The following is a 26,745-nucleotide window of genomic DNA, read 5'->3' as shown; positions in this document are numbered from 1 at the left end:
GGGCTTTAAAAAAAAACAAACTGATGCATAGGGGTTTGACATTTTTATGTAATCAACTCCATCATTTCCTTCTGAGGTTTCTTAAATTGTATGTAAACATGAACTGCTAATTTTACATTTAAACTTTACATGGAGAGGTGGCAAAAAGAAACACAAAATGCCACAAGTACTTACAGATAAGTGATTTTCCCCTCTAATTCATATCTTATGTAATAAAATAATTTTTAAATTAATAAAATTTAAGAGCAGAAATAAAATTTTCAAAACTACAGCACCAAATTAACAATGAAACAGAATTCTAAAAACTGCAGAGAACATGTAGAGGTGGTAAATTGAATTTGTTTTGTTAAACTAATTCAGCCTTTTTATTTTTACCTACCTTAAAGTGATTTAATTCTAATAATACATTCAACATCCAGCTTCTTTTAAACTGCAAAATCCCCATCTTTGGCATATCTAAGGCTTATTTACATTTTAGTGTTAATAAGTTTAGCAAGAGTAGTGCCAAAAAACTAGAATGACTAATTGCCACTCAAAACCATTGGGGTCATCTGCAAGCACTGTCAATACCGAAATAGTAAGGCTCAAGAAAGGGAATGGCGGTCCAGTGGTTACGACTCTGCAATTCTACTGCAGGGAGCATGGGTTCGATCCCTGGTCAGGAAACTAAGATCCCATATGCCACAAGGTGGCCACAAAAAAAAAAAAAGAGAGAGAGAAAAGGGAATGGCTTAAAATTACCTTCCAATCACTCAGATATCTAACAACAAAACTTCTGTTTTAAAAAAAGCAAAGAAGGGGCTTCCCTGGTGGTGCAGTGGTTGAGAATCTGCCTGCCAGTGCAAGGGACATGGGTTCGAGCCCTGGTCTGGGACGATCCCACATGCCGTGGAGCAACGAGGCCCGTGAGCCACAACTACTGAGCCTGCGCATCTGGAGCCTGTGCTCCGCAACAAGAGAGCCCCGGGCACCGCGATGAAGAGTGGCACCCGCTCGCCGCAACTACAGAAAGCCCCCGCACAGAAACGAAGACCCAACACAGCCAAAAATAAATAAATAAATATATTAAAAATTAAAAAAGCAAAGAAACAGAATGCCAAAAATGGGTTCTCCCTTTGTTGTACCATCCTACCTGTACCACCATTACCACAACCAAGTCCTCCAGCTGGCTGGTCTGCAGCTTGTATGGTAACTCAACTTGTGTTGGTAAGACTGGACCAAAGTGGTGTAGGATTCATTGGCAAATTCTGAAATGCTACATTTCAAGCACTATATATACATGTTTGATCTTTAAATTTCATCCCAATAAAGTCTTATATGTTGGATTTCTCTGTAAAACTACTTGCTTGCTTCTGAACGTAAATGGCTGGCTCATTAATCTCACAATTAAAAATTTTAATGTCATATTTACAATTATACACAAGGATTCTTTACTGATTCTGATCATCAAGATTCGTTCCCAACAACAACAAAGTCCATCATTCTAGTTCCCAAGATAACAATCAAGAACACAAAGATTCATTTATTAAAAACACAATAGATGGCTTCAGGCTTCTGGGCCACTTATACAAACGATAATAAAAATATTAAATTAAATTCACCAGATAAAAAGACAGATTATCTACAACAGGATGTAGATTTAGAAGTAAATTTTAGATCTTGTTTTGAAAGTCAGAAATCAGTGCTGCTCTCCAAAAAAAAATTGCAGAGGAAGGAGCACTTCCAAATTCATTCTATGAGGCCACCATCACCCTGATACCAAAATCAGACAAAGATACCACAAAAAAAGAAAATTACAGGCCAGTATCACTGATGGACACAGATGGAAAGAGCCTCAACAAAATACTAGCAAACCGAATCCAGCAATACATTAAAAGGATTATACACCATGATCAAGTGGCATTTAACCCAGGGATGCAAGGATTTTTCAATATCTGCAAATCAATCAGTGTGATACACCACATTAACAAACTGAAGAATAAAAACCATATGATCATCTCAATAGACGCAGAAAAAGCTTTTGATAAAATTCAACATCCATTTATGATAAACACACTCCAGAAATTGGGCATAGAGGGAACATACCTCAACATACTAAAAGCCATATATGACAAACCCACAGCTAACATCATACTCAATGGGGAAAAGCTGAAAACATTTCCTCTAAGATCAGGAACAAGACAAGGATGTTCACTCTCACCACTTTTATTCAACATAATTTTGGAAGTCCTAGCCCAGCAATCAAAGAAAAAAAAGAAATAAAAAGAATTCAAAGTGGAAAAGAAGAAGTAAAACTGTCATTGTTTGCAAATGACATGATACTATACATAGAAAATCCTAAAGACGCTACCAGAAAACTACCAGAGCTCATCAATGAATCTGGTGAAGCTGCAGGCTACAAAATCAATACACAGAAATCTGTTGCATTTCTATACACTAACAACGAAAGGTCAGAAAGAGAAATTAAGGAAACAATCCCATTTACCACTGCATCAAAAGAATAAAATACCTAGTAATAAACCTACCTATGGAAGCAAAAGACCTGTATTCCGAAAACTATAAGATGTTGATGAAAGACATTGAAAAGGACACAAATGGAAAGATATACCATGTTCTTGGACTGGAAGAACCAATACTGTCAAAATGACTATTACTACCCAATGCAATCTACAGATTCAATGCAATTCCTATCAAATTACCAATAGCATTTTTCACATAACTAGAACAAAAAATTTTATAATTTGTATGGAAACACAAAAGACCCCGAATAGCAAAAGCCATCCTGAGAAATAAAAACGAAGCTGGATCAGGCTCCCTGACATCACACTATACTACAAACTGCAGTAATCAAAACAGTATGGTACTGGCACAAAAACAGAAATACAGATCAATGGAACAGAACAGAAAGTCCAGAAATAAATCCACACACACAGTCAATTAATCCACAACAAAGGAGGCAAAAATATACAATGCAGAAAAGACAGTCTCTTCGATAAGTGGTACTGGAAACACTGGACAGCTACATGTAAAAGAATGAAATTACAATATTCTCTAAAACCATACACAAAAATAAACTCAAAATGGATTAAAGACCTAAATGCAAGACCTGATACTATAAAACTCCTAGAGGAAAACATAGGCAGAACACTCTCTGACATAAATTACAGCAATATCTTTTTGGATCCGTCTCCTAGAGTAATGGAAATAAAAACAAAAATAAACAAATGGGACCTAATCAAACTTACCAGCTTTTGCACAGCAAAGGAAACCATAAACAAAACAAAAAGACAGGCTTCCCTGGTGGTGCAGTGGTTGAGAATCCGCCTGCCAATGCACGGGACACGGGTTCGAGCCCTAGTCCAGGGGGGATCCCACCTTTGTTGCCACGGAGCAACAAAGCCCATGCACCACAACTACTGAGCCTGCACTCTAGAACCCGTGAGCCACAACTACTGAAGCCTGTGCACCTAGAGCCTGTGCTCCGCGACAAGAGAAGCCATCCCACTGAGAAGCCTATGCACCGCAACAAAGAGCAGCCCCTGCTCACCGCAACTAGAGAGACCCCACGTGCAGCAATGAAGACCCAACGCAGCCAAAAATAAAATAAATGAATTTTAAAAAGGCAATCTACAGAATGGGAGAAAATATCTGCAAACGATGCGACTGACAAGGGATTAATCTCCGAAATATACAAACAGCTCATACAGCTCAACAGCAAAAAAAAAAACAAACAACCCAATCAAAAAATGGGCAGAAAACCTAAAAAGACATTTCTCCAAAAAAGACAAACAGATGGCCAGGAGGCACATGAAAAGATGCTCAATATCGCTAATTATTAGAGAAATGCAAATCAAAACTACAATGAGGGACTTCCCTGGTGGCGCAGTGGTTAAGAATCCGCTTGCCAGTGCAGGGGACACGGGTTCGAGCCCTGGTCCGGGAAGATCCCACATGCCGCGGAGCAACTAAGCCCGTGCGCCACAACTACTGAGCTGGCGCTCTAGAGCCTGCGAGCCACAACTACTGAGCCCATGTGCCACAACTACTGAAGCCCGCGTGCCTAGAGCCTGTGCTCCACAACAAGAGAAGCCACCGCAATGAGAAGCCCGCGCACCGTAACGAGGAGTAGCCCCTGCTCGCTGCAACTAGTGAAATCCTGTGCTCAGCGACAAAGACCCAACGCAGTCAAAAATAAATAAATGAATAAACAAATTTATTAAAAAAAAAAAAAAAACTACAATGAGGTATCACCTCACATTGGTCAGAATGGCCATCATCAAAAAAATCTACAAATAATAAATGCTAGAGAGAGTGTGGAGAAAAAGGAAGCTTCCTTCACTGTTGGTGGGAATGTAAATTGATATAGCCGCTATGGAGAACAGCAAGGAGGTTCCTTAAAAAACTAGTAATAGAGCTACCATATTATCCAGCAATCCCACTCCTGGACATATATCTGGAGAAAACCATAATTCAGAAAGATAAATGCTCCCCAATGTTCATTGCAGCACTGTTTACAATAGCCAAAAATGGCTAGCAACCTAACTGTCCATCAATAGATGAATGGATAAAGAAGATGTGGTAAATATACACAATGGAGTATTACTCAGCCATAAAAGAGAATGAAATAATGCCATTTGCAACAACATGGATGGACCTAGAGATTATCATACTAAGTGAAGTAAGCCAGACAGAGGAAGACAAATATCATATGATATCACTTACATGAGGAATCTAAAAAAAAGGATACAAATGAACTTATCTACAAAACAGAAATGGACTCTCAAACATAGAAAACAAACTAATGGTTGCCAAGGGGAGGAGGGGAGAGGGATAAATTAGGAGTCTGGGATTAAAATATACACACTACTATACATAAAATAGATAACTAACAAGGATGTACTGTATAGCGCAGGGAACTATACTCAGTATCTTGTAATAACATATAATTGAAAAGAACGTAAAAAAAGAATATATATATATTTATATATATGTGTGTATAACTAAATCACTTTACTATGTACCTGAAACTAATACAACACTGTAAATCAACTATATGTCAATAAAAAATTTTAAAATAAAGATAAATAAAATAGCAATTTATAATACTTAATGGACACTAGTTTATGCTCATACTGTTGTATACAACAAGTGTAATTAAAATGCACAAGCAATAAATTAGTCAAATTAGCCAAAGTTTAAAATAAATAAATAAATTCTCTCTACATCTCTTAAAAAAGAAAAGAAAAGAAACCAGTGCTGCCAAATTAGAAAGAAAAGTTCCTAGGGAAGAAACCTGCCTACAGAAAAAAATAGTGCTTTTGATTTCATAAAAATCAAGTACAGAAGAGCACAGCTTGTGTTGAATTGTTAGAAGGCAAATCTTCTAAAAGCAGAGTAGAGTAAATCATAAAACCTCTGAATGCCCTTTCCAATACTTATCAGAGTCTGTGTCCTTGAATTTGCATCACCTGATCGTTAGGCACTGGCTATTAGGCATGTGGAGGAAGGCAAACTCAATTATAAAAAATGAGAAGAGAAGGAAACTGTGAAATCTAATCCAATGCCAGTCGAGCCCTTGGCAGAAAACACTGGTAACCAATGTTATTAAGATGTAGCAGAAACCTTACCCACACTGCACAAAACAAGATGGATCGTTTTAACTATTTAGGAGTGCTGAAGCATCTGCTGCCTTGTTTCCTAAGGCAAAAAAAACGTGCATATATATAAAACATATATATATTAATTCAAATCTTTTCTATAAATTATTCATACATCTTCCCAAGCCTAAAATAATTATAATTTTCTATATACAAATGTTCTACTTTAAAAAGGAAACAGACTGGCCTAGCTTTCTAAAATACTGAAAATATAAACCCTATACACCTAGGATGCTGGACATCCCTAGGAAATACCAATACACCGTCCTACATCAAATTAAATTATAACTACTTGTAACAGAACTCAGGAAAATCAAATATGTAACCCAGAGAAGAGATATTTGTGGTGTTTAACGGAAAAGATTGTTTGACAAACATTAAAACTTAAATAGAAACCATCTTCCAAGACGTAAAAAAAGAGGGAGGGAGGGATAAACTGCGAGACTGGAATTGACATATATACATTACTATATATAAAATAGATAAGAACCTACTGTATAGCACAGGGAGCTCTACTCAATACTCTGTAATGACCTATACGGGCAAAGGATCTAAAAAAGAGCGGATATATGTATAACTGATTCACTTTGCTGTACAGCAGAAACTAACACAACATTTTAAATCAACTATACTCCAATAAAAGTTAATTTTAAAAAAGACTTAAAAGAAAGACAAAAAATATAAGTGACTTGTTTCATGACAAACTGAAGAATGACATCCATATGACCAATAAAATGTCACAGTGTTTCAGATTCTTCAGTATGTAGCATCCAAATACTTTGCAAAAAACATTAAAACAGACTTTATTGTATTTAACTAAATTGGAGAGCTAATAATTGTTTACTGTGGTTACCACATAAGAGGTTCATAGCTCTGTATATTATGGGAATATACAGATGAATGCAGCAGAGCTGATTTTGAGGAACTAACAACAACAGAATGTTATTAAGAGCATGCAGGAAAGTGAAATTGATTTGGATGGGGGAAGAACAGACAGATATAAGGGGGGCATCTTAGAAAGATTAATGGAAAAGGTTTTTAAAAGCATTTGAAATGGGACTCATAGAACAAACAGGATTTTAATACTGACAAAAATACACAGTAAATCAAGCATTTTACTTTACAACCACCTTTACTTCATCTCCCAATTAATGAAAAGAATTCCCTTTAATGTGTGTTCCAAAATGAATAAAGACCTTAAAATTACTTATTGTTAAAGAAATAATAACAAGATGATTATAAAAATGGATAAGAATTATCTAATAAAACGGGGGAATACCAAAACTATTGTTTTGATTTTAGTTAGAAACATGAACCACGCATACAAACATTCAGCTTACACTAGAACACCTTAAACTCTGTTTAAATCTACTGCTTACAGATAAAATGGAAGGGAGAAAATGAAAAATTAAATTTAACCATCACATTCTGGACTCAAGTGATTAAGTGTGATGAACTAGCTAAGTACAGGTCCAAACTAAACTCTTAAGAGCTTGTAATGATTTTAAATGTATTCAATATGTATACTAAGAAAGAGAATGCTGAAAACCATTTAATTTTGAAGAGAATATTGTTTTCCTAAACTTAAAACAAACAATCTACTGGCGAAAGTAATCCCTTAGAAAACTGAATTCCATGATGCAGTAGTCATTTCATTTAATGAAGTACAGAGATAGTCTTTTAACAATGTTAAAAATCTTATAGATTCCTTTTTTCAATTTTTTTTTTTTTTTCACTTAACAGGGCCTTAAAATATGTTCATCCTCAACTCTTGCAGATTACTCTGAATCTTTTTTCAAATTCTCTGAGTATTTCCATCCCCTGAATAGTTACTGAATCAATAAACTTCCACAAATTACTTTCTGGTGATCTTTTTATGCATAACCAAAATATCTGCTTTTATTTTAGTTCTATGATAACAATGAGAAATTAGAAATCTATTTACATACCACCAAGCAATTCCATACCACCTATTAATTTTGTGTTTATATCACAAACAATGGATTTATTCATGAAAACTGGTGTTCTATAAAGTTGCCACATAAAAAAAAAAAAAAAAAAAAAAAAAAAAAAAGTTGCCACAAACAATGAGTTAGTGAATACTGAACCATTGCTCCTAGGAGAAATACAGGGTTAGGTTCCTGCAAGCCTCTGAGCACAACATTTTCATCAACTGATCAATACCTAACCTTGTTTTATGTGTGCTTCTGTTTAAAGACACCTTATTTGATATATATTGATGATTCATTCACACTAAGCTCACTGCCAACAGCACTGTAACTCAAGCCTGAACAAAACTGATCTAATACATGTATTTTCTCCATAATGCACATCACAGCCTTTGTGCATACAGTAACACTAGATAAAACTTAAGCACTATGCTTGGGGGCCATTTTAAACAATGCAATCACCAACAAAAAGCACAGAAATGCAAAAAATGTGGCATTAAGTAGAGTGCAAAGCAGACATTTGCTTACAATATGACAGCAGAAAACATGAAAGCAAGAACCACCTAGTTCAACCACAGGTGGGAAAGCACACATGAGCCAACTCAAATTCTTTGCAGCTCTGTGTGTGTCTATAAATGGCTGTGAAACTGTTGTGAGTAGTGATTTTGAATTTACTGAGATAGCAGGCATTCATCCACTAGCATGTGCAAATAATGAGGCTTGACAATACAAAGAAAGTCCAATTAAATAAATCTTACGGGAAATATTTTAGTACTTCAACCTGTCAATTTTGTAAATGCAAGGGTTTACTTAATGGTTATCAAGAATGGGCAAAACTTTATGACATTGCTCTTAAACTACTACACAAAAATACCCCATTGAAGCATTCTATAAATTTTCAGATGAAGAGTAAAGACAGAAAAATTATTTTAAATTTACTGACTATTCTTTAAAAACAGTCAGTAGGGAGAAAATACTATAGAAAGATAGCAAAAACTATCTGCAGCTTTAACAACACAATTTCTTATGAATTACCTGCCTCTCATATCTTTTCAGGGAAAACCCAGATGTTTGCCCACTATTATTACACACTAAAAAGTTCATAAGGATAAAGTACCCTGAAGTATTAAAACAATAAGATATAAATTATGATATATTAAGTTAAACTGCAAAGGCATAAAAAGACAGTGTAGACAATTAGAAATGAACACATAACATATATATTTAAGCAAAGTACCTCAGTAAAATAAAAATAATTTTAAATGCTCTATTTTTATTTATTAATATTTAAAATATTATCCAATATAACCAGAATGTATGTCCAGTTTGCATTTCTACTTTTCATATCAAAATTTAGATACGTATGTAAACATCACCTATTCACACTGGTACTTGAAATTTATATTAGTGAAACTGAAAACAAGAAGATATGTTAATTACTAAGACCCAAAGAAAATTTGAGAGCTGGGAATCAAATCAAATAAAAGCCACCAACGTTTTTTTCCTTTCAAATTTCAGATGATGTTCACTATAGCATGTTTTTGGCAGCGAAAAACTAGAAAATACGTCTTTTAATAGGGACTTATTTAGAACATAAAATAATACACAGTCTTTAATAAGAAATGAGCTCATATATATATATACACACACATGCTCACACATGTACACATAGACACTATATATACGTGTGTGTATATATAGCCTTCAATTAAAAATGGGAAAGACAGACAAGAAGAAATGTCTATATTAGTAAGGCAAAAGAGGGGGTAGGGGCAAGTCACAGAACACTATGTATTGATACAATATAATTCCTTCTTAAAAACAAGAAACATAACTTGCTTATATATGCATATATACTGAACTGCTAACAAGAAGGGACTTTGGCACTTTCGTTTTTTATAATGAGCATGTATAAGTTTTAAAAGCTTACAGTAGGTTCTCAGCAAGTGTTAAGTTTTCTTATTAATGGCTATTTAAAAAATAAAGTCATGTGAAAAAATTCATGTTGTTTGAAAATGACTCCTATAATCTTAATTTATTCAGTTATTCTGCTAAAAATAATTTAAAACAAACATTTCCCAGTTCAAAGAATTTCTGTAAATGTTTTCAAAATTCAACACTCACCAATCCCCCAAACTGAAATGCTTACTGATTTGTAACAGGGGTTGGCAAACTTTTTCTGTAAAAGCCAGACAGTAAATATTTTAGGTTTTGCAGACATACATGTCTCTGTTGCATATTCTTCTCTGTTTTTGTTTTATTTTACAACTCTTTAAGAATATTAAAAAAAAAAAAAATCTTAGCTCAGATCCACCAAAACAGGCTGCAGGCTGGATTTCCCTTGCCAGCCATAGTTTGCCAACCACTGATTTATAACAACAAACCAGCATCTGGAAGTCTGATATTTTAAATATATTACACCAAAGGTAGCAGAGATCCCAACAGGGTCAATTTTCTTCTACCTTAAATAAAGTAAGGTAGCATTATAGCAATTAAAATTTCAAGTTGATTAATACATCGAATTCTATTAATAGGCTAGGCACTTATCAAATGATGGGAAAACATAGTACATGAAATTTCAAGTGTTTTTTAGTATTATATAATCATGTGTGCACCTGCAAGGTACACAGATCCACTTGAAAAAGTCAACTGAAATTAAAATACTACACATCAAAGCTCAACTCTCCTTTTATAAAAATTTAAACCATTTACTCATTTAAATAATCAAAAATAGTCATTTGTTTTAGATGTCATCAACCCTTGAAAATTAAAAACTGAATTCAGAGACTGATTTTAATTACTGGGTTTTAATTTTAATTTTGTAAGGGTTATTATAAAATAGTAATCAACAATCTAAAATATTACACTTTAAAAACGTTTATATTCTTGGAAAGTTTTTAACATTTTCTGTGTCAGCAACCATCACGGAAGACTTGAATATGCTTTCTTCCTGTCTAAAAGACAGCTTTTATATATTTGATTTGTCTAAAATTGAAAGATCCTTTTTACCATCTGGATCCTACCACCAAATATAAATTTTATTATGAATAATAATCTGGGTCAAATTCAAACTCAAAAATGAAAATGTATCCTCCAAAAGCAACCAAATAATCATTACAGAATAATCTTACCTAGACTGGTGGGTTTTATCAGTTCATCCAGTAAATCATAAAATGGTAATTTTTGAAGTTTTATATCCGGATGGACTGGGTGAAGAGCTGATGTAAGATGTGGGAGTTCCAGTTCATGTTTAGGTCCCAGAAGAGAAACAGGGAGTAACGGTGATGATGCAGGGTGACCATCATAAGTGAGTTGTGGAATGGTAGATGGAGACAAAGTTGCTGGCATAGGACTTGAATGTACGCTGGAGATGGACAAGTCCGCAGGCGTCATGATTTTCTGGGGGAACCTCCGCCTATAGAGTTCTTTAATTTTCATTTGTACAGCAGGACTGCAGCCAGCCTTTAGCAAATGCAGGGCTTTTGTGAGAAGTTCGTGTTTGCGTCCGTGCTTGTTTCTCCCAGCGTAGCCCAACAGTACTTGGAGTTCAGAAACTCTAAGGCTCATAACCATTTGCTTAGAGACAAAACAAAATGTAAAACATTAGTATTCCAATAATATAAGTTACAACATTAAACGATACTTTATTATAACACTTTATCCTTATGCTTTGTTTACAAAGGCCAGTTCATTTACAGTCAATTCCAGTTATTTCAAACTTAAAATCTAATCATTTGATATAACCAAAGAAATTTAAAATTAATATTCATAAATTCACTAACTTCTACCTAGGGTTATGAAAGATGTAAAATAAGTATACATCAGGTAGAACCACATCTCACCTATTCCATTGTTATAGTGAAATTTTCAGGTATTTATCAAGCACTTACTAAGTCTCCAGGAGAGTACTGAGTGCTGTGTGGACGGCAAAAGGTAATGAGCCCTCAAGAACATTTGTTTTCTTAGGGGAAAATTATATAAGTATATGTGAAACATATGAACAGTCCACCTCAAGCACCAGATGTAGGCAGGATACAAATAACATTATGTTACATTCTATACTGACTTTGGGATTTGGATTTACAGGGCTTAAACTATACCTTTTTTGACCTATTATATACCAGATACATTTGATATTTTCATATGGGTTGTCATTAAATCTTTACAACTCCACAAGGTGTTACCCTTCCTGCTTTACATGTGAAGAAACTAGTTAGGAAAGGTTAAACAACTTACCTAAAGCCACATAGCTACTAAGTATCAATGAGGATTCAAACCCAGTTATGTATAATTCTAAAGCCCATGCATGATCTTTCCACTAAACCATTAGGAAAAGGATGACACTGGAAACATATTATTGACACTCTATTGGCAAAGCCAGGCGAAAAAGTCCAGGAATTGGGAATTTCCTAGCAGTCCAATGGTTCGGACTCTGTGCTTTCACTGCCAAGGGCCTGGGCTTGATCCCTCATTGGGGAACTAAGATCCCACAAGCCACGCGGCAAAAAAGTCCAGGAATTCAATCCACATGCCATAATGCATAAGGCTGAAGTAAAGAAATCTATTTAACTTTAACTCTGCGTTCCCAAACTTATTTCTCCTTTCTCCCCAACTACTAAGAGACTACCAACAGGAAATACCCACACCAATTCTCCTATTTTAAAGTTGAGGAAAATGAAATCCAAAGGGAAGACAAGATCATACAGTTATTAACAGAAGAATCCTGACTTTACCACCACTGACAGGGAGGTGTCAGGATGAAAGACACATGTAAGGTTACCATTTACTCTCTATTTGCACAACTATTTTATCCCCTCACCTCATCCCAAATACCACAAAAGCTAAGCTGCCTTCCCTAATTTACCACCACTCCCTGGGATAATATCCATCTCAAGCCAATCATCTAGAAGTTATTTGCAGATTACAAAACAATTAAGAAAAATAAAATAGTGAGAAAAACAAGTGTATAAAGAGCTTTATATGCAATATAGCGGGTTAACCAAAGAAATATGAGCCCTTCCCCTACCTTCCCTGGCCTGGAGAATGCTTTGTTTCCTCAAAGCCCAGATTTTGTCAGCCTTGCCCTTTAGGCCTGGCAGAACGAAATGACTCTCTTTTCACTACTCTTACTGGCCATTTTTCATATCTTTATTTTAGCACTTATCTTGCTGTATTATAATTTTCTTTTTTTTACAAATGATTCCATGACCAGACTGAGGTCCTCTATGGCAACAGTCCCCAACCTTTTTGACACCAGGGACTGGTTTCGTGGAAGACAATTTTTCCATGGACCAGGGAGGGGGGGATGATGGTTTCAGGATGATTCATGGTCTCTGTGGAGTCAAACCTGTCTGCTCATGATAATCTGTATTTGCAGCCGCTCCCCAGCACTAGCCTCACCGCCTCAGCTCCACCTCAGATCATCAGGCATTAGATTCTCATAAGGAGCACGTGACCTAGATCCCTCACATGCGCAGTTCACAGTAGGGTTCGCGCTCTTATGAGAATCTAATGCCAGGATAACAATTTCTCCTTACTATCCAAACTGTCCTAAGAGTACAAAATAGTTTTAAAGATTTTTTTTTTACTTATTTTAAAAGGAAAAGAGATTGCAACAGAAAAGCACTGTATTAATAAGTAAGTTTCTGCTCTTAGAGAAATAACATGAATTATGCTTCAAAGATTATAGGTTAAAACTAAACTTAAGTTGGCATTGGTCAAATGTATTTTGTTTTACAGAGAAAACACGATAAATTTTTAGAAAGAGAAGAATGTCTTTCCATTTCAATTCAGCTCCATTCTCTTAAGTCAAAAACAAAAACGGAAACTCAGCGGTTACCATCAACTTATGACAGCTTTTGTCCTAACTCTGTGTATAAGGATTTAAATGCAGCACAGATGTATTATTGTTCTATTTCTATGGAAGAATACATTGACAACTCGCATAAAATAAAATCTCTTGCTTGATGATCAAAAGAAAAAAGTTAATGACATAGGCATAATTTTTGTTTTCATTTTCACAGGATGCATAATTAATCATCACAATTATAAGGTAGGTATTGTCCTCAATTTACAGATGGGAAAACTGAGGCCTAGGAAGGTTAAGAAATTTGTTGAATGTTACAAAACTAGTTCACTCCAAATGTTGTACCTTTACACTATGTTAGTGTCTTTTAGCAAAAACAAACCACATGCCTTTTAATTAGGAAAGAGTAAAACTTCTAAAAGATCAATTTATTTAATATTTAATCTCAACTTCAAGCTTCAACATTTTAGCTTAAAATTGGTGGTTAAGATAAAAGAAAACATCTGGATTCAAATTAACCATTGCACCTTGTAATCAGGTACAGTGAAAGATGAGGTGCTATCTATTGCTATTATTGGAGCAGCTGCTGCATAATCTTAAGGACTGTAATAAGCATGCACTATTTAAAAAACCAAATAAAAGAGGGCAGGAAACGCAACCATCTTAAGTATCTCTCAACCAAAAAGCTTCAAAGAAGCATGGAGCAATCAATTGACAATGTAAAGTGTTGACAACACAGAGGAAAACTAAACACTTAAATGTGAAATGTTAAAATGCAATGTATTTTAATCTTTCGTGTGTTTAAAATCTCCATTTGTTAGCACTACAACAAAATGAATATTTATAACTAAGGATAACATCAACCACTGCTATTACTAGAAATCACTGCCTCCTTGGATAGCATTCTGCTGACTCTACAACCCCAAATGATAGAATGCCTGAGAAATGTGTATATTCTGTACAGAAAGCATTCTGTGAGGGTCAACTTTTTTAAATGAATCTTTTTAATCAGAAAGACCTGTACACCATTTTAAAAGTCGAACAGTTTTACAAGAAAAACAGATGTCACTTGCCCTGTCCCCATTTTTCACATCCCTAAGGCAACTACCTTCAAGTCTTTTTAGCTATTTCTTCAGGCGTTTTTTTCACTATTTCTACTATATAGTAGGTTTATTAGTTATTTAAAATATTTTCCCTTTAGGAAAAAAATTGACTTCCTATTAAAAGGTAATGATTTAGATCTGTTACAACTTCCCATCATCATTTTTGGTTGAATCAACTGTTAGAGTTTATAATATTACCATGGCTGTAAATAATATTCACAGACGAGCCAAAAGTACATCATTATTACTGTTTCTTTTTTTGTATGACCTTGTTTTCCTTCTAGTTAATAACTGCACCATTTTTGCATTTGCTTAATTTTCTGTGTAACTACGGTTAATTCATCTTTAAATTGCTAGTGTTAACTTTCCTCTCAACATATTCAAATATATCAGGTAAATCTCTGTTTTAATTTCTTTTTTTTTTTTTTAATTTTATTTTTGGCTGCATTGCGTCTTTGTTGCTGCGCGTGGCCTTTCTCTAGTTGCAGCTAGCAGGGGCTACTCTTGGTTGCAGTGCACGGACTTTTTATTGTGGTGGCTTCTCTTGCTGCGGAGCATGGGCTCTAGGCGCATGGGCTTCAGTAGTTGTGGCACACGGGCTCAGTAGTTGTGGCTCGTGGGCTCTAGATCACAGGCTCAGTAGTTGTGGCGCATGGGCTTAGTTGCTCCGCGGCATGTCAGATCTTTCCGGACCAGGGATCGAACCCATGTCCCCTGCATTAGCAGGCAGATTCCTAACCACTGCACCACCAGGGAAGTCCTTTAATTTCTTTCTTAAAAATATACTCATACAATCCTCCATCAAGTTCCAATTTAGACTGCTTGTTCTCTAGGCCTGGTACAAAACGATGGTCATGGAATTTCCCTTTAACTTATCCTGGGAATTCCCTTATCACTCTTCGTGTTGGACCCCCTGTTTCCTTGATCTCAATTCTTTTCTTGATTTTCTTTTTAGTGGGGTATTTCCTCCAGTAGCTTCCTGAGAAGGAGGCATGGGAAGTACACTTTTCAAAAAATCCCTTGCATTGTCTAAAAATATCTTCATTTACTCATACTTAGTAACTGAGTTTGGCTCAGTATAGAATTCCAGGCAGGAAAGTATGTTCCATCAGAATTTTGAAGGCCTTTCCTCATCATCTTCTCTTAAGAAGCCTGGCACCATTCTGATCTGCAGTCTTTCACAGTCACCTATATATCCTCCTCAGGAAGCTTCCAGATGCTTCTCATTATGTGTTCTGAAATTTTACAATATTGTATCTTGGAGTAGGTTTTTTTTTTTTTTTTTAATTGTATGAACTGATAATTGCTAAGTCTTTTACATTTATAGATGTATGTCCTTCAGTTCTGGGAAGTTTTCTTTTTTTTTTTAAAATAAATTTATTTTTGGCTGTGTTGGGTCTTCGTTGCTGCATGCAGGCTTTCTCTAGTTGCGGCAAGCAGGGGCTACTCTTCATTGTGGTGTGCGGGCTTCTCACTGCTGTGGCTTCTCTTGTTGCAGAGCACGGGCTCTAGACACATGGGCTTCAGTAGTTGTGGCACACGGGCTCAGTAGTTGTGGCTTGCGGGCTCTAGAGCACAGGCTCAGTAGTTGTGGCACACGGGCTTAGCTGCTCTGCAGCATGTGGGATCTTCCCGGACGAGGGATTGAACCCGTGTCCCCTGCATTGGCAGGTGGATTCTTAACCACTGTGCCACCAGGGAAGTCCCTGAGAAGTTTTCTTGCAGCAATCTTCCTTTGACTTTCTTCTGTTCTCTTTCTTGTATACCTATTATTTAGATACTGGCCTTGCTAGACTGTCTAATTCTCTTTTGATCTGTTTTCTTTTTCCTCTTGCATTTACATCTCTTGTCTTTAGCTCTATTTTCTGGGAGATTTCCTCAACTTCATCTTCTAACTCTTCCATTAAAATTTCAATTCCCATGAGCTCTTTTCTGTTTGCTGCATTTTTCTTTCTCTTTTTTTCCCCCTCTACATCTTGTTCTTATTTTACATGAATGTAGTATCTTCTCTCTTTTTTAAAAATTTTATTTTTTACTACAGCATCTTTTCTCTTGAGAATATAAATAAATAGGGTGTTTGACGTTGTTATTTTCTTCACCTGCCTGCACTGTCTCTGTAATCTGAGTTCTTTCTTGCTATTTTCTCTGGTCTCTGCCTTTCATGCTTGACGTTTTCCTCAAGCAAGGGAACCTTTGGCTGTACATTTATATCTAAGAGTAAGACACGAAAAAGATGATCAGATGAACTGTGTGAGTGAGCAGACCGAGTACTGCACTCTAGGATGATAAGGCAGGAACTTGGCTATCATGAGGATTCCATTTTTTCCTTTTATCTGATCACTTTTGACACAGAGGAATCCTCCAACCTCCTGCTTTGGCAGTATAAGGTTGGCTTCCAGTGTTCTCAGGGCAGAGTAGGGGAATGGGAAGGGAGGAGGGGAAGGTCCTCACCATTCTATAAGAACACATTTCAACTTAATCTCCTTCTCAGATATGTAACATTTTACACACACACGCACACACACAGTTCGGTGTGTGTGCCTGTATAAGAACACCATTCCAACTACAGAGGCAGGGACCATATTCTGAGAAAAAGAAATACAAGACAATAGTCAAGCAATATCAACAAGTACTGTAGACAGAGAGATTTCTGAGATTAAATAAAAAGTGCCAGGGCTTCCCTGGTAGCGCAGTGGTTGAGAGTCCGCCTGCCGATGCAGGGGACACGGGTTCGTGCCCCGGCCCGGGAAGATCCCACATGCCGCGGAGCGGCTGGGCCCATGAGCCATGGCCACTGAGCCTGCGCGTCCGAAGCCTGTGCTCCGCAACGGGAGAGGCCACAACAGTGAGAGGCCCACGTACCGCAAAAAAAAAAAAAAAAAAGTGCCAATGTTACTGTCTCATTAGCTATGACCCTACATTATTAAAGGTCATACCTAAATTGTGAATAAGAATTAGGTACTTCCTGTTGAACCACCTAATTACTCTCATTCACACATCCCACTGCAGTATTTTAGACGATGAATCATAAACCAGACTCTATATTATGAATCTTTATCTGGTATCAATTTGTAAACAACTGTAAACCAAAATGAATTCTAAAGACAGTCAAAATAGGCACTTAACAATGTCATAATATTTCATTTATACTTTTACTTTCTACCCACAAAAGCAATCATCAAAAATACTCTAACTGCATAAAGATTGTACAAAAATATTTTATCCATTATTTTCAAAGTCAGATTCTTCATTCAATGGAACTGACTTTAGGATCATTTCTAATCCTCTCCACTTGAAATAGTTAATAAACAGCTGTTAAATTAGCAATTTGTCAACAATGTCCAGTTCAACCAGAAAACCTAGTTAGACAGTTTCTACTAGAGCAGCAAGTCAGGCTGGTTACATACTTCTCCATAATCTTGTTCCACCTGATTTCTCATCTTTTATTTATTTCTCAATATAAGATGACTGAAAAATGACCTGTAGTGCCTACTCCTCTAGCTGATTATCTTTCTCCCCTTCTGGTATCTTCCATCACATGGGATTCATTTAGCTCCCACATAATGACAAAACATGAATATTCCATTCTCCTTCAAGCAAAGTATAAACCTAACACTCTGTTGAAATGGCATACCATGGCTTTGATTTTTGATAGATAATTTAAATATTATCCCCATTTATGTACTACCACATTTCATGAAACCCATGGATATGTCCTTCAAAAGCTCCTTCTAGATGATAACTCAAATATTAAAAATAACAAACCGAAATCAAAACAGTTTAAAATTTGGATTAAATATTTTTTACAATAAAAAAAGTTTAGCTTAATTTAAAAAGAGTTTAAAATTCTAACACATTGCCAAACTTCTTATGCAGAGGTAGGACAAATATAACTTTAAGTAAAAAGCTGCTCTGCACACAGATGTTCAATAAATGCTTTTTGGATCCATGAATGAGCCGTAAATGAGTTGTAGAAAGGGAATATAGGAACAAACAATGAACACATAGAGATAAGCTATTCTTCAGAGACAGAGACTCATAATCACATTAATTCAATTCTCAAATGTGCTAGGTACAAATATAACATAATATGGTACTAGTATATATAGAATTTGGATTCTAATACTAACTCGGCCACTAATTTACTGAATCACAATCTTTCAGGGTCTATTTTCTCTCTTTAAAAAATGACAGATTGACAAGAGCTTCTCAAAGATTCCTCAATTTCAAAATTCTATAATGTTATAACTATTAAGTGAAATCTTTCTTTTCATTCTACTCTTCCACAGGATAAAGAAATACAAACAATCTGTATGGTCAGTGAAATCTCTCAATGAGCAATGTTCTCAGTCAAAAATATAAGTGTCGGGCTTCCCTGGTGGCGCAGTGGTTGAGAACCTGCCTGCCAATTGCAGGGGACACGGGTTCGAGCCCTGGTCTGGGAAGATCCCACATGCCGCGGAGCAACTAGGCCCATGAGCCACAGCTACTGAGCCTGCGCTCCACAACAAGAGAGGCCGCAACAGTGAGAGGCCCGCGCACCACGATGAAGAGTGGCACCCGCTCGCCGCAACTAGAGAAAGCCCTCGCACAGAAATGAAGACCCAACACAGCCAAATAAATAAATAAATAAATAAATTTATAATATATATATATGTGTCATACTTGAGTTGATACAGTAAAAATGATAAACCCAGTATGTATTAAATGCTTATAATATGCCAATTACATATTAATTATAGTAGCATGAGTATCTTACTTAACCCTCACATGAACCCAAGAGACAGACCAATATTATTCTCATCGTATGGAGAGAACTGATGCTAAACAGTAAATAAGTAGATAAGTGATGGAGACAGGGCTCAAACCTGACCTGACTTCAGAGCTCAAATTTATAACCCCCAACCAATACAAGTGTCTTATCACAAATCTTAGCCAGGACAGAGTATGTGTTACACTGGGATGGGGGCACTAAATGACTCTACAGAGTGAACAAGCAGCAGAATAAATGCTTATTTGGGGACAGTAAACGTGATAAAAATAGTTTAAGGTTATTCAGGTAGCCACCTATAGGATGGATGAAACGAGACTAAGAAAATAAGACTTCTAGCTAAAAGACATAGCAACAAGCAAGAATTAATTATCTACATGTAAGAAGAAACTGTGACAGTGGAAATAGAGGAGACAGGACCAAGAAATACTGCAAAGAAAATCTGCAAGAACGTTCAATAATCTAGATAAGGTGTCTTTTAAAAAGCAGTGCTATACATGATCATAAGAACAATCGTTCACTTTTCAAATAGTAAAGCTTTATGGACTTCCCTGCTGGCACAGCGGTTAAGAATCTGCCTGCCAGTGCAGAGCACATGGGTTCAAGCCCTGGTCCAGGAAGATCCCACATGCCGTGGAGCAACTAAGTCCGTGTACCACAACTACTGAGCCTGCGCTCTAGAGCCCGCGAGCCACAACTACTGAAGCCCACACACCTAGAGCCTGTGCTCCTCAACAAGAGAAGCCACCACAATGAGAAGGCCACGCACAACAAAGTGTAGCCCCCGCTCGCCGCAACTACAGAAAGCCTGCGTGCAGCAACAGAGACCCAACACAGCCAAAAAATTTAAAATATATAAATTTATAAAAAAATAAAATAAAGCTTTAAGAAATTTTAAGTCCATCAAATTATAAAAGAATGAATATTTTTTCACAAACTCCTCCAACCAAAACCAAACAAAATGTTGCATTTACAACTGGAGATATCATCTAATTTAAGTTTCAGACAAGATGCAATGAAAGATACATCACACTTTATCTGAGAGAAAGTTAAGAACTGTAAAAGGAAGAATAGATAAATATTAACAAAACAAAAAGTGATAAAAAATGCATTCTGTAACTATACAAAATCTTTAAATCACAGCCTTCAATCTGGGTCCCAAGTAAAAACCTTAGAGGGAAAGTATCAAGAGAACTATTTCAGAGTAACAGGTGTAACCTATTCAATCAAAGTTAGAGATAGTAAATAGCGGAGCTCAGACTCAAAAGTCAGATGCCGAAGTCCACATAATGCTGCAGAGTACTGACAATTACAGACATTATTAGGGAATTTGAAATGAGTTTTTTTTTTTTTGCCGCACCACACGCCATACAGAACTCCCCTGACCAGGGATCGAACCCGGACCCTCTGCAGTGGAAGCACGGAGTCTCAACCACTGGACCACCAAGGAAGTCCATGAAATGATGTTTTTCTTTTTTTAGTTTTTGTTTTTTTAATTTTTTATTTTTGGCTGCATTGGGTCTTCATTGCTGCACACGCGGTTTTTTTTTCTCTAGTTGCGGAGAGCGGGGGCTACTCTTCATTGCGGTGCGCGGGCCTCTCACCGTGGCGGCCTCTCGTTGCACAGCACGGGCTCTAGGCGCGCAGGCTCAGTAGTTGTGGCGCACAGGCTTAGTTGCTCCACGGCATGTGGGATCCTCCCAGACCAGGGATCGAACTCGTGTCCCCTGCATTGGCAGGGAGATTCCCAACCACTGCACCACCAGGGAAGCCCTGAAATGATGTTTTTAAAAACTGTAGAATCACAGGCTCATAACATAAAATAGGACTTTATTTTTTTATTTATTTTTCTTTAAGTATACCTGACTTACAATGTTGTTAGTTTAAAATAGAACTTTAGCAATCATCTTGTCCAACTCTCCATCTAATATATGAAGTTCTACTGTAACCTCCTTAACTGATGGTCTCTCAGCCTCTGCTGAAACACTTACATGAGTTCACAATCTAATCGTAAAACATCCTACATTACTGAAAAGCTCTATGAATTGAAATTTTCCTTAAACTTCTACCCAGTGGTTCTAAAATTTCATCCTGTTGGTATAGACCCCTTCCCACCCTGGCCATCATACTCAGAGTGAATGAAATAATCCAGATAATAGTTTGACTACGCTTAGTACTATCTCTCTTATTATGAACAGAGCTATTTCTACCAGTGCAACCTAATAAGGCATTTTAGACTGACTGGCCTGTTTTATTTAGGCAAGTGGAAGGATGTTGTACGTTATGCTTTTCTTTTAGCAGGGACAGGGAGTCACGTCCACATCATATTGTCGCTCACATTAAGCTTGAGGTTAACTAAAACCTTTATTCAATTGTTTTCACATGAAACGCTACTAGGTTAAACCTCCTCATCCTCTAATACAATTTTTAAAATTTAAAAATAGAACTTTATATACAGTGCTGCTAAACTTCGTTTTTTCCAAGTTCATTATTCCAACCTTTCAAAACCCTGAAGAACTGCACCCTGCACTCTCTACTGCAGCATTTATCACATGTTGTAAACAGCTGATTTTCTAGTCTATGTCCTCCCCTAGACTTTGAGCCTTTCAAGGACACTTTTCTCCATATCACCTATGCTAAGTATGGTAGATGACATCTAGTAAGTGCACAGATGATGATGATGATGAATTAATTCCTCTTGATTTTGTCATCTAACATTCTTCCCAGCTTTCTGACACCTACAAAATCTGAGAGTTTTGCTACTTAAATATTCATACAGGTCATCCTTAAAACTTGGGATATAACAGGGTCAAGACTATAGAGCCCAGTGGCACATGATAAGAAATTCCCCTCCATATATAACAAGGTTTAAGGTTACAAATAAGATTGTTCAACTACTTAGGATTCAGATGATTATCTTCCCCCAAGATTCTCCAATCTTAAGGTAAGTATTCAATAAACACTATCCAGGGTGCACAAAAAAAACAATTAAGGTTATCATATGCTAGTCTTGATTTATAGCTTTCAGAGAAAAACAAGCTTAGAAAAAGATATATACAATTTTTTTTTTTTTTTGTGTGGTACGCGGGCCTCTCACTGCTGTGGCCTCTCCTGCTGCGGAGCACAGGCTCCGGACGCGCAGGCTCAGCGGCCATGACTCACAGGCCCAGCCGCTCCACGGCATCTTCCCGGACCGGGGCACGAACCCATGTCCCTTGCATCGGCAGGCGGACTCTCAACCACTGCGCCACCAGGGAAGCCCTTTTTTTTTTTTTGGCCACACTACAAGACTTGCAGGATCTTAGTTCCCCAACCAGGGATTGAACCCAGGCCCTTGCAGTGAAAGCGCTGAGTCCTAACCACTGGACCTCCAGGGAATTCCCACAAATGTTCTTATTTAAAAAAATTATTTTCCACTATGGTTTATTATAGGATATTGAATATAGTTCCCTGTGCTACACAGTAGGACCTTGTTGTCCATCCATTCTATATATAATAGCTTGCATCTACCAACCCCAAACTCCCAGTCCATCCCTCTCCCACCTCTCCTTCCCCATTGGCAACCACAAGTCTGTTCTCTATGTCTGAGTCTGTTTCTGCTTTGTAGATAGGTTCATTTCTGTCACATTTTAGATTCCACATATAAGTGACATCATATAGTATGTCTTTCTCTTTCTGACTTACTTCACTTAGTATGATAATCTCTAGGTCCATCCATGTTGCTACAAATGGCATTATTTCATTTTTTTATGGCTGAGTAATATTCCATTGTATGTATGTACCACATCTTCTTTATCCATTCATCTGTTTGTGGACATTTAGGTTGTTTCCATGTCTTGGCTATTATGAACATAGGGGTGCATGTATCTTCTTGAATTATAGTTTTGTCCAGAAATACACCCAGGGGTGGGATTGCTGGATCATATGGCAACTCTACTTTTAGTTTTTTGAGGAACCTCCATAGTGTTCTCCATAGTGGCTGCACCAACTTACATTACCCCCAACAGTGTAGGAAGGTTCCCTTTTCTCCACACCCTCTCCAGCATTTGTTATTTGCAGACTTTTTAATGATGGCCATTCTGACCAGTGTGAGGTGGTACCTCACTGTAGTTCTGATTTGCATTTCTCTAATAATTAGCAATGTTGAGCATCTTTTTCAGGTGCCTATTGACCATCTGTATGTCTTCTTTTGATGTGTCTATTTAAGTCTTCTGCCCATTTTGATTGGGTTGTTGTTGTTGAGTTCTTTGAGCTGTTTGTATATATTGGAAATTAAACCCTGTTGGTCACATCATTTGCAAATATTTTCTCCCATTCCATAGGTTGTCTTTTTGTTTTGTTTATGGTTTCCTTTGCTGTGCAAAAGCTTTAAGTTTCATTAGGTCCCATTTGTTTATTTTTGTTTCTATTTCTATTGCCTTGGGAGACTGATGTAAGGAAACACTGGTACAATTTATGTCACAGAATGTTTTGCCTATGATCTCCTCTATGATCTCTTCTAGGAGTTTTATAGCATTTTGCCTTTTTTTTTTTTGAATTTTTGAATTCTATTTTATCTATTTTTTTATACAGCAGTTTCTTATTAGTTATCTATTTTATGCATATTACACCACCACCACACCCCCCACCACTTTCCCCCCTTGGTGTCCATACGTTTGTTCTCTACATTTGTGTCTCTATTTCTGCCCTGCAAACTATTTCATCTGTACCATTTTTCTAGGTTCCACATATATGCATTAATATACAATATTTGTTTTTCTCTTTTTGACTTATTTCACTCCATATGACAGCCTCTAGATCCATCCACATCTCTACCAATGACCCAATTTCGTTCCTTTCATTCCTTTTTACGGCTGAGTAATATTCCATTGTATGTATGTACCACATCTTCTTTATCCATTCATCTGTCGATGGGCATTTAGGTTGCTTCCATGACCTGGCTATTGTAAATAGTGCTGCAATGAACATCGGGGTGCATATGTCTTTTTGAATTATGGTTTTCTCTGGGTATATGCCCAGTAGTGGGATTGCTGGGTCATATGGTAATTCTATTTTTAGTTTTTTAAGGAACCTCCATACTGTTCTCCATAGTGGCCATATCAATCTACATTCCCAGCAACAGTGCAAGAGGGTTCCCTTTTCTCCACACCCTCTCCAGTATTTGTTGTTTGTAGATTTTCTGATGATGCCCATTCTGACTGGTGTGAGGTGATACCTCATTGCAGTTTTGATTTGCATTTCTCTAATAATTAGTGATGTTGAGCAGCTTTTCATGTGTATAGCGTTTTGTCTTATATTCAAGTCTTTAAGCCATTTTATTTTTGTGCATGGTGTGAGGGTGTGTTCTAACTTCACTGGTTTACATGCAGCTGTCCAACTTTCCCAGAATCACTTGCTGAAGAGACTTTTCCCCATTTTATACTCTTGTATCCTTTGTTGAAGATTAATTGACCGTAAGTGTGTGGGTTTATTTCTGGGCTCTCTATTCTGTTCCATTGATCCATATGTCTGTTTTTGTGCCAATACCACACTGTTTAGATTACTGTAACTTTGTAGTATTGTCTGAAGTCTGGGATGATTATGCCTCCTGCTTTATTCTTTTTCCTCAGGATTGCTTTTGCAATTCTGGGTCTTTTATGGTTCCATATAAATTTTAGGATTATTTGTTCTACCTCTATGAAAAACACCATTGGTAATTTGATAGGGATCACATTAAATTGGTGTACTGCTTTGGGTAGTATGGCCTTTTTAACAATATTAATTCTTCCACTCCAAGAGCATGGGATATCTTTCCATTTCTTTGACTCATCTTCAATTTCCTTTACTAATGTTCTATAGTTCCCATCATATAAGTCTTTCACCTCCTTGGTCAGGTGTATTCCTAAGGTTTTGTGGGGTTTTTTGGTGTGATTTTAAAAGGTATTGTTTTTTTAAACAACCCATTCAAAAAATGGGCAGAAAACTTAAATAGACATTTCTCCAAAGAAGACATACAGATGACCAAGAGGCACAGGAAAAGATGCTCAACATCACTTAGTATTAGAGATGCAAATCAAAACTACAATGAGATATCACCTCACACAAGTCAGAATGGCCATCATCAGAAAGTCTACAAACAACAAATGCTGGCGAGAGTGTAGAGAAAAGGGAACCCTCCTACACTATAGGTGGGAATGTAAATTGGTACAGCCACTATGGAGAACAGCATGGAGGTTGCTTAGGAAACTAAAAATAGAGCTACCATATGATCCAGCAATCCCACTCCCTGGGCATATAGCCAGAGAAAAACGTGGTTCAAAAGGATACATAAACCCTAATATTCATTGCAGCACTATTTACAATAGCCAAGATGTGGAAGCAACCTAAATGTCCACTGACAGATGAATGGATAAAGAAGATGTGGTACATATATACAGTGGAATACTACTCAGCCATTAAAAAGGATGAAATAATGCCATTTGCAGCAACATGGATGGACCTAGAGATTATCATACTAAGTAAGTCAAACAGAGAAAGACATGTATGATACCACTTATATAGGGAATCTTTAAAAAAGATACAAATGAACTTATTTACAAAACAGAAACAGACTCACAGACTTAGAGAACTTATGGTTACCAGTGGGAGGGTTGGAGGGGGAGGGATAGACTGGCAGTTTGGGATTGATGTGTACACGCTGCTATATTTAAAACAGATAACGAACAGGGACCTACTGTATAGCACAGGGAACTCTGCTCAATATTCTGTAATAACCTAAATGGGAAAATGATTTGAAAAAGAATAGATTCATGTATATGTATATCTGAATCACTTTGCTGTACACCTGAAACACTTGTGGTACGCGGGCCTCTCACTGCTGTGGCCTCTCCTGCTGCGGAGCACAGGCTCCGGACGCGCAGGCTCAGCGGCCATGACTCACAGGCCCAGCCGCTCCACGGCATCTTCCCGGACCGGGGCACGAACCCATGTCCCTTGCATCGGCAGGCGGACTCTCAACCACTGCGCCACCAGGGAAGCCCTTTTTTTTTTTTTGGCCACACTACAAGACTTGCAGGATCTTAGTTCCCCAACCAGGGATTGAACCCAGGCCCTTGCAGTGAAAGCGCTGAGTCCTAACCACTGGACCTCCAGGGAATTCCCACAAATGTTCTTATTTAAAAAAATTATTTTCCACTATGGTTTATTATAGGATATTGAATATAGTTCCCTGTGCTACACAGTAGGACCTTGTTGTCCATCCATTCTATATATAATAGCTTGCATCTACCAACCCCAAACTCCCAGTCCATCCCTCTCCCACCTCTCCTTCCCCATTGGCAACCACAAGTCTGTTCTCTATGTCTGAGTCTGTTTCTGCTTTGTAGATAGGTTCATTTCTGTCACATTTTAGATTCCACATATAAGTGACATCATATAGTATGTCTTTCTCTTTCTGACTTACTTCACTTAGTATGATAAT

General features: G+C 37.0%; 1 protein-coding gene across 2 annotated transcripts in view; it reads right to left on the bottom strand.

Annotated features, from left to right (window-relative positions):
- Positions 1-26,745, bottom strand: part of PIAS1 (protein inhibitor of activated STAT 1) — a 122,447-nt gene that overhangs the window by 81,293 nt on the left and 14,409 nt on the right. For both annotated transcript variants that reach the window (XM_024761661.1, XM_024761662.1), the window contains exon 2: positions 10,738-11,182. In XM_024761661.1, the coding sequence (XP_024617429.1) occupies positions 10,738-11,182 (445 nt within the window). The remainder of the gene's footprint in view (positions 1-10,737; positions 11,183-26,745) is intronic.

Source organism: Neophocaena asiaeorientalis, unplaced genomic scaffold (assembly GCF_003031525.2).
Source record: "Neophocaena asiaeorientalis asiaeorientalis breed wild unplaced genomic scaffold, Neophocaena_asiaeorientalis_V1.1 scaffold465, whole genome shotgun sequence".
NCBI classification, from domain to species: Eukaryota; Metazoa; Chordata; class Mammalia; order Artiodactyla; family Phocoenidae; genus Neophocaena; species Neophocaena asiaeorientalis.
This window is presented reverse-complemented; position numbering and strand designations above follow the sequence as displayed.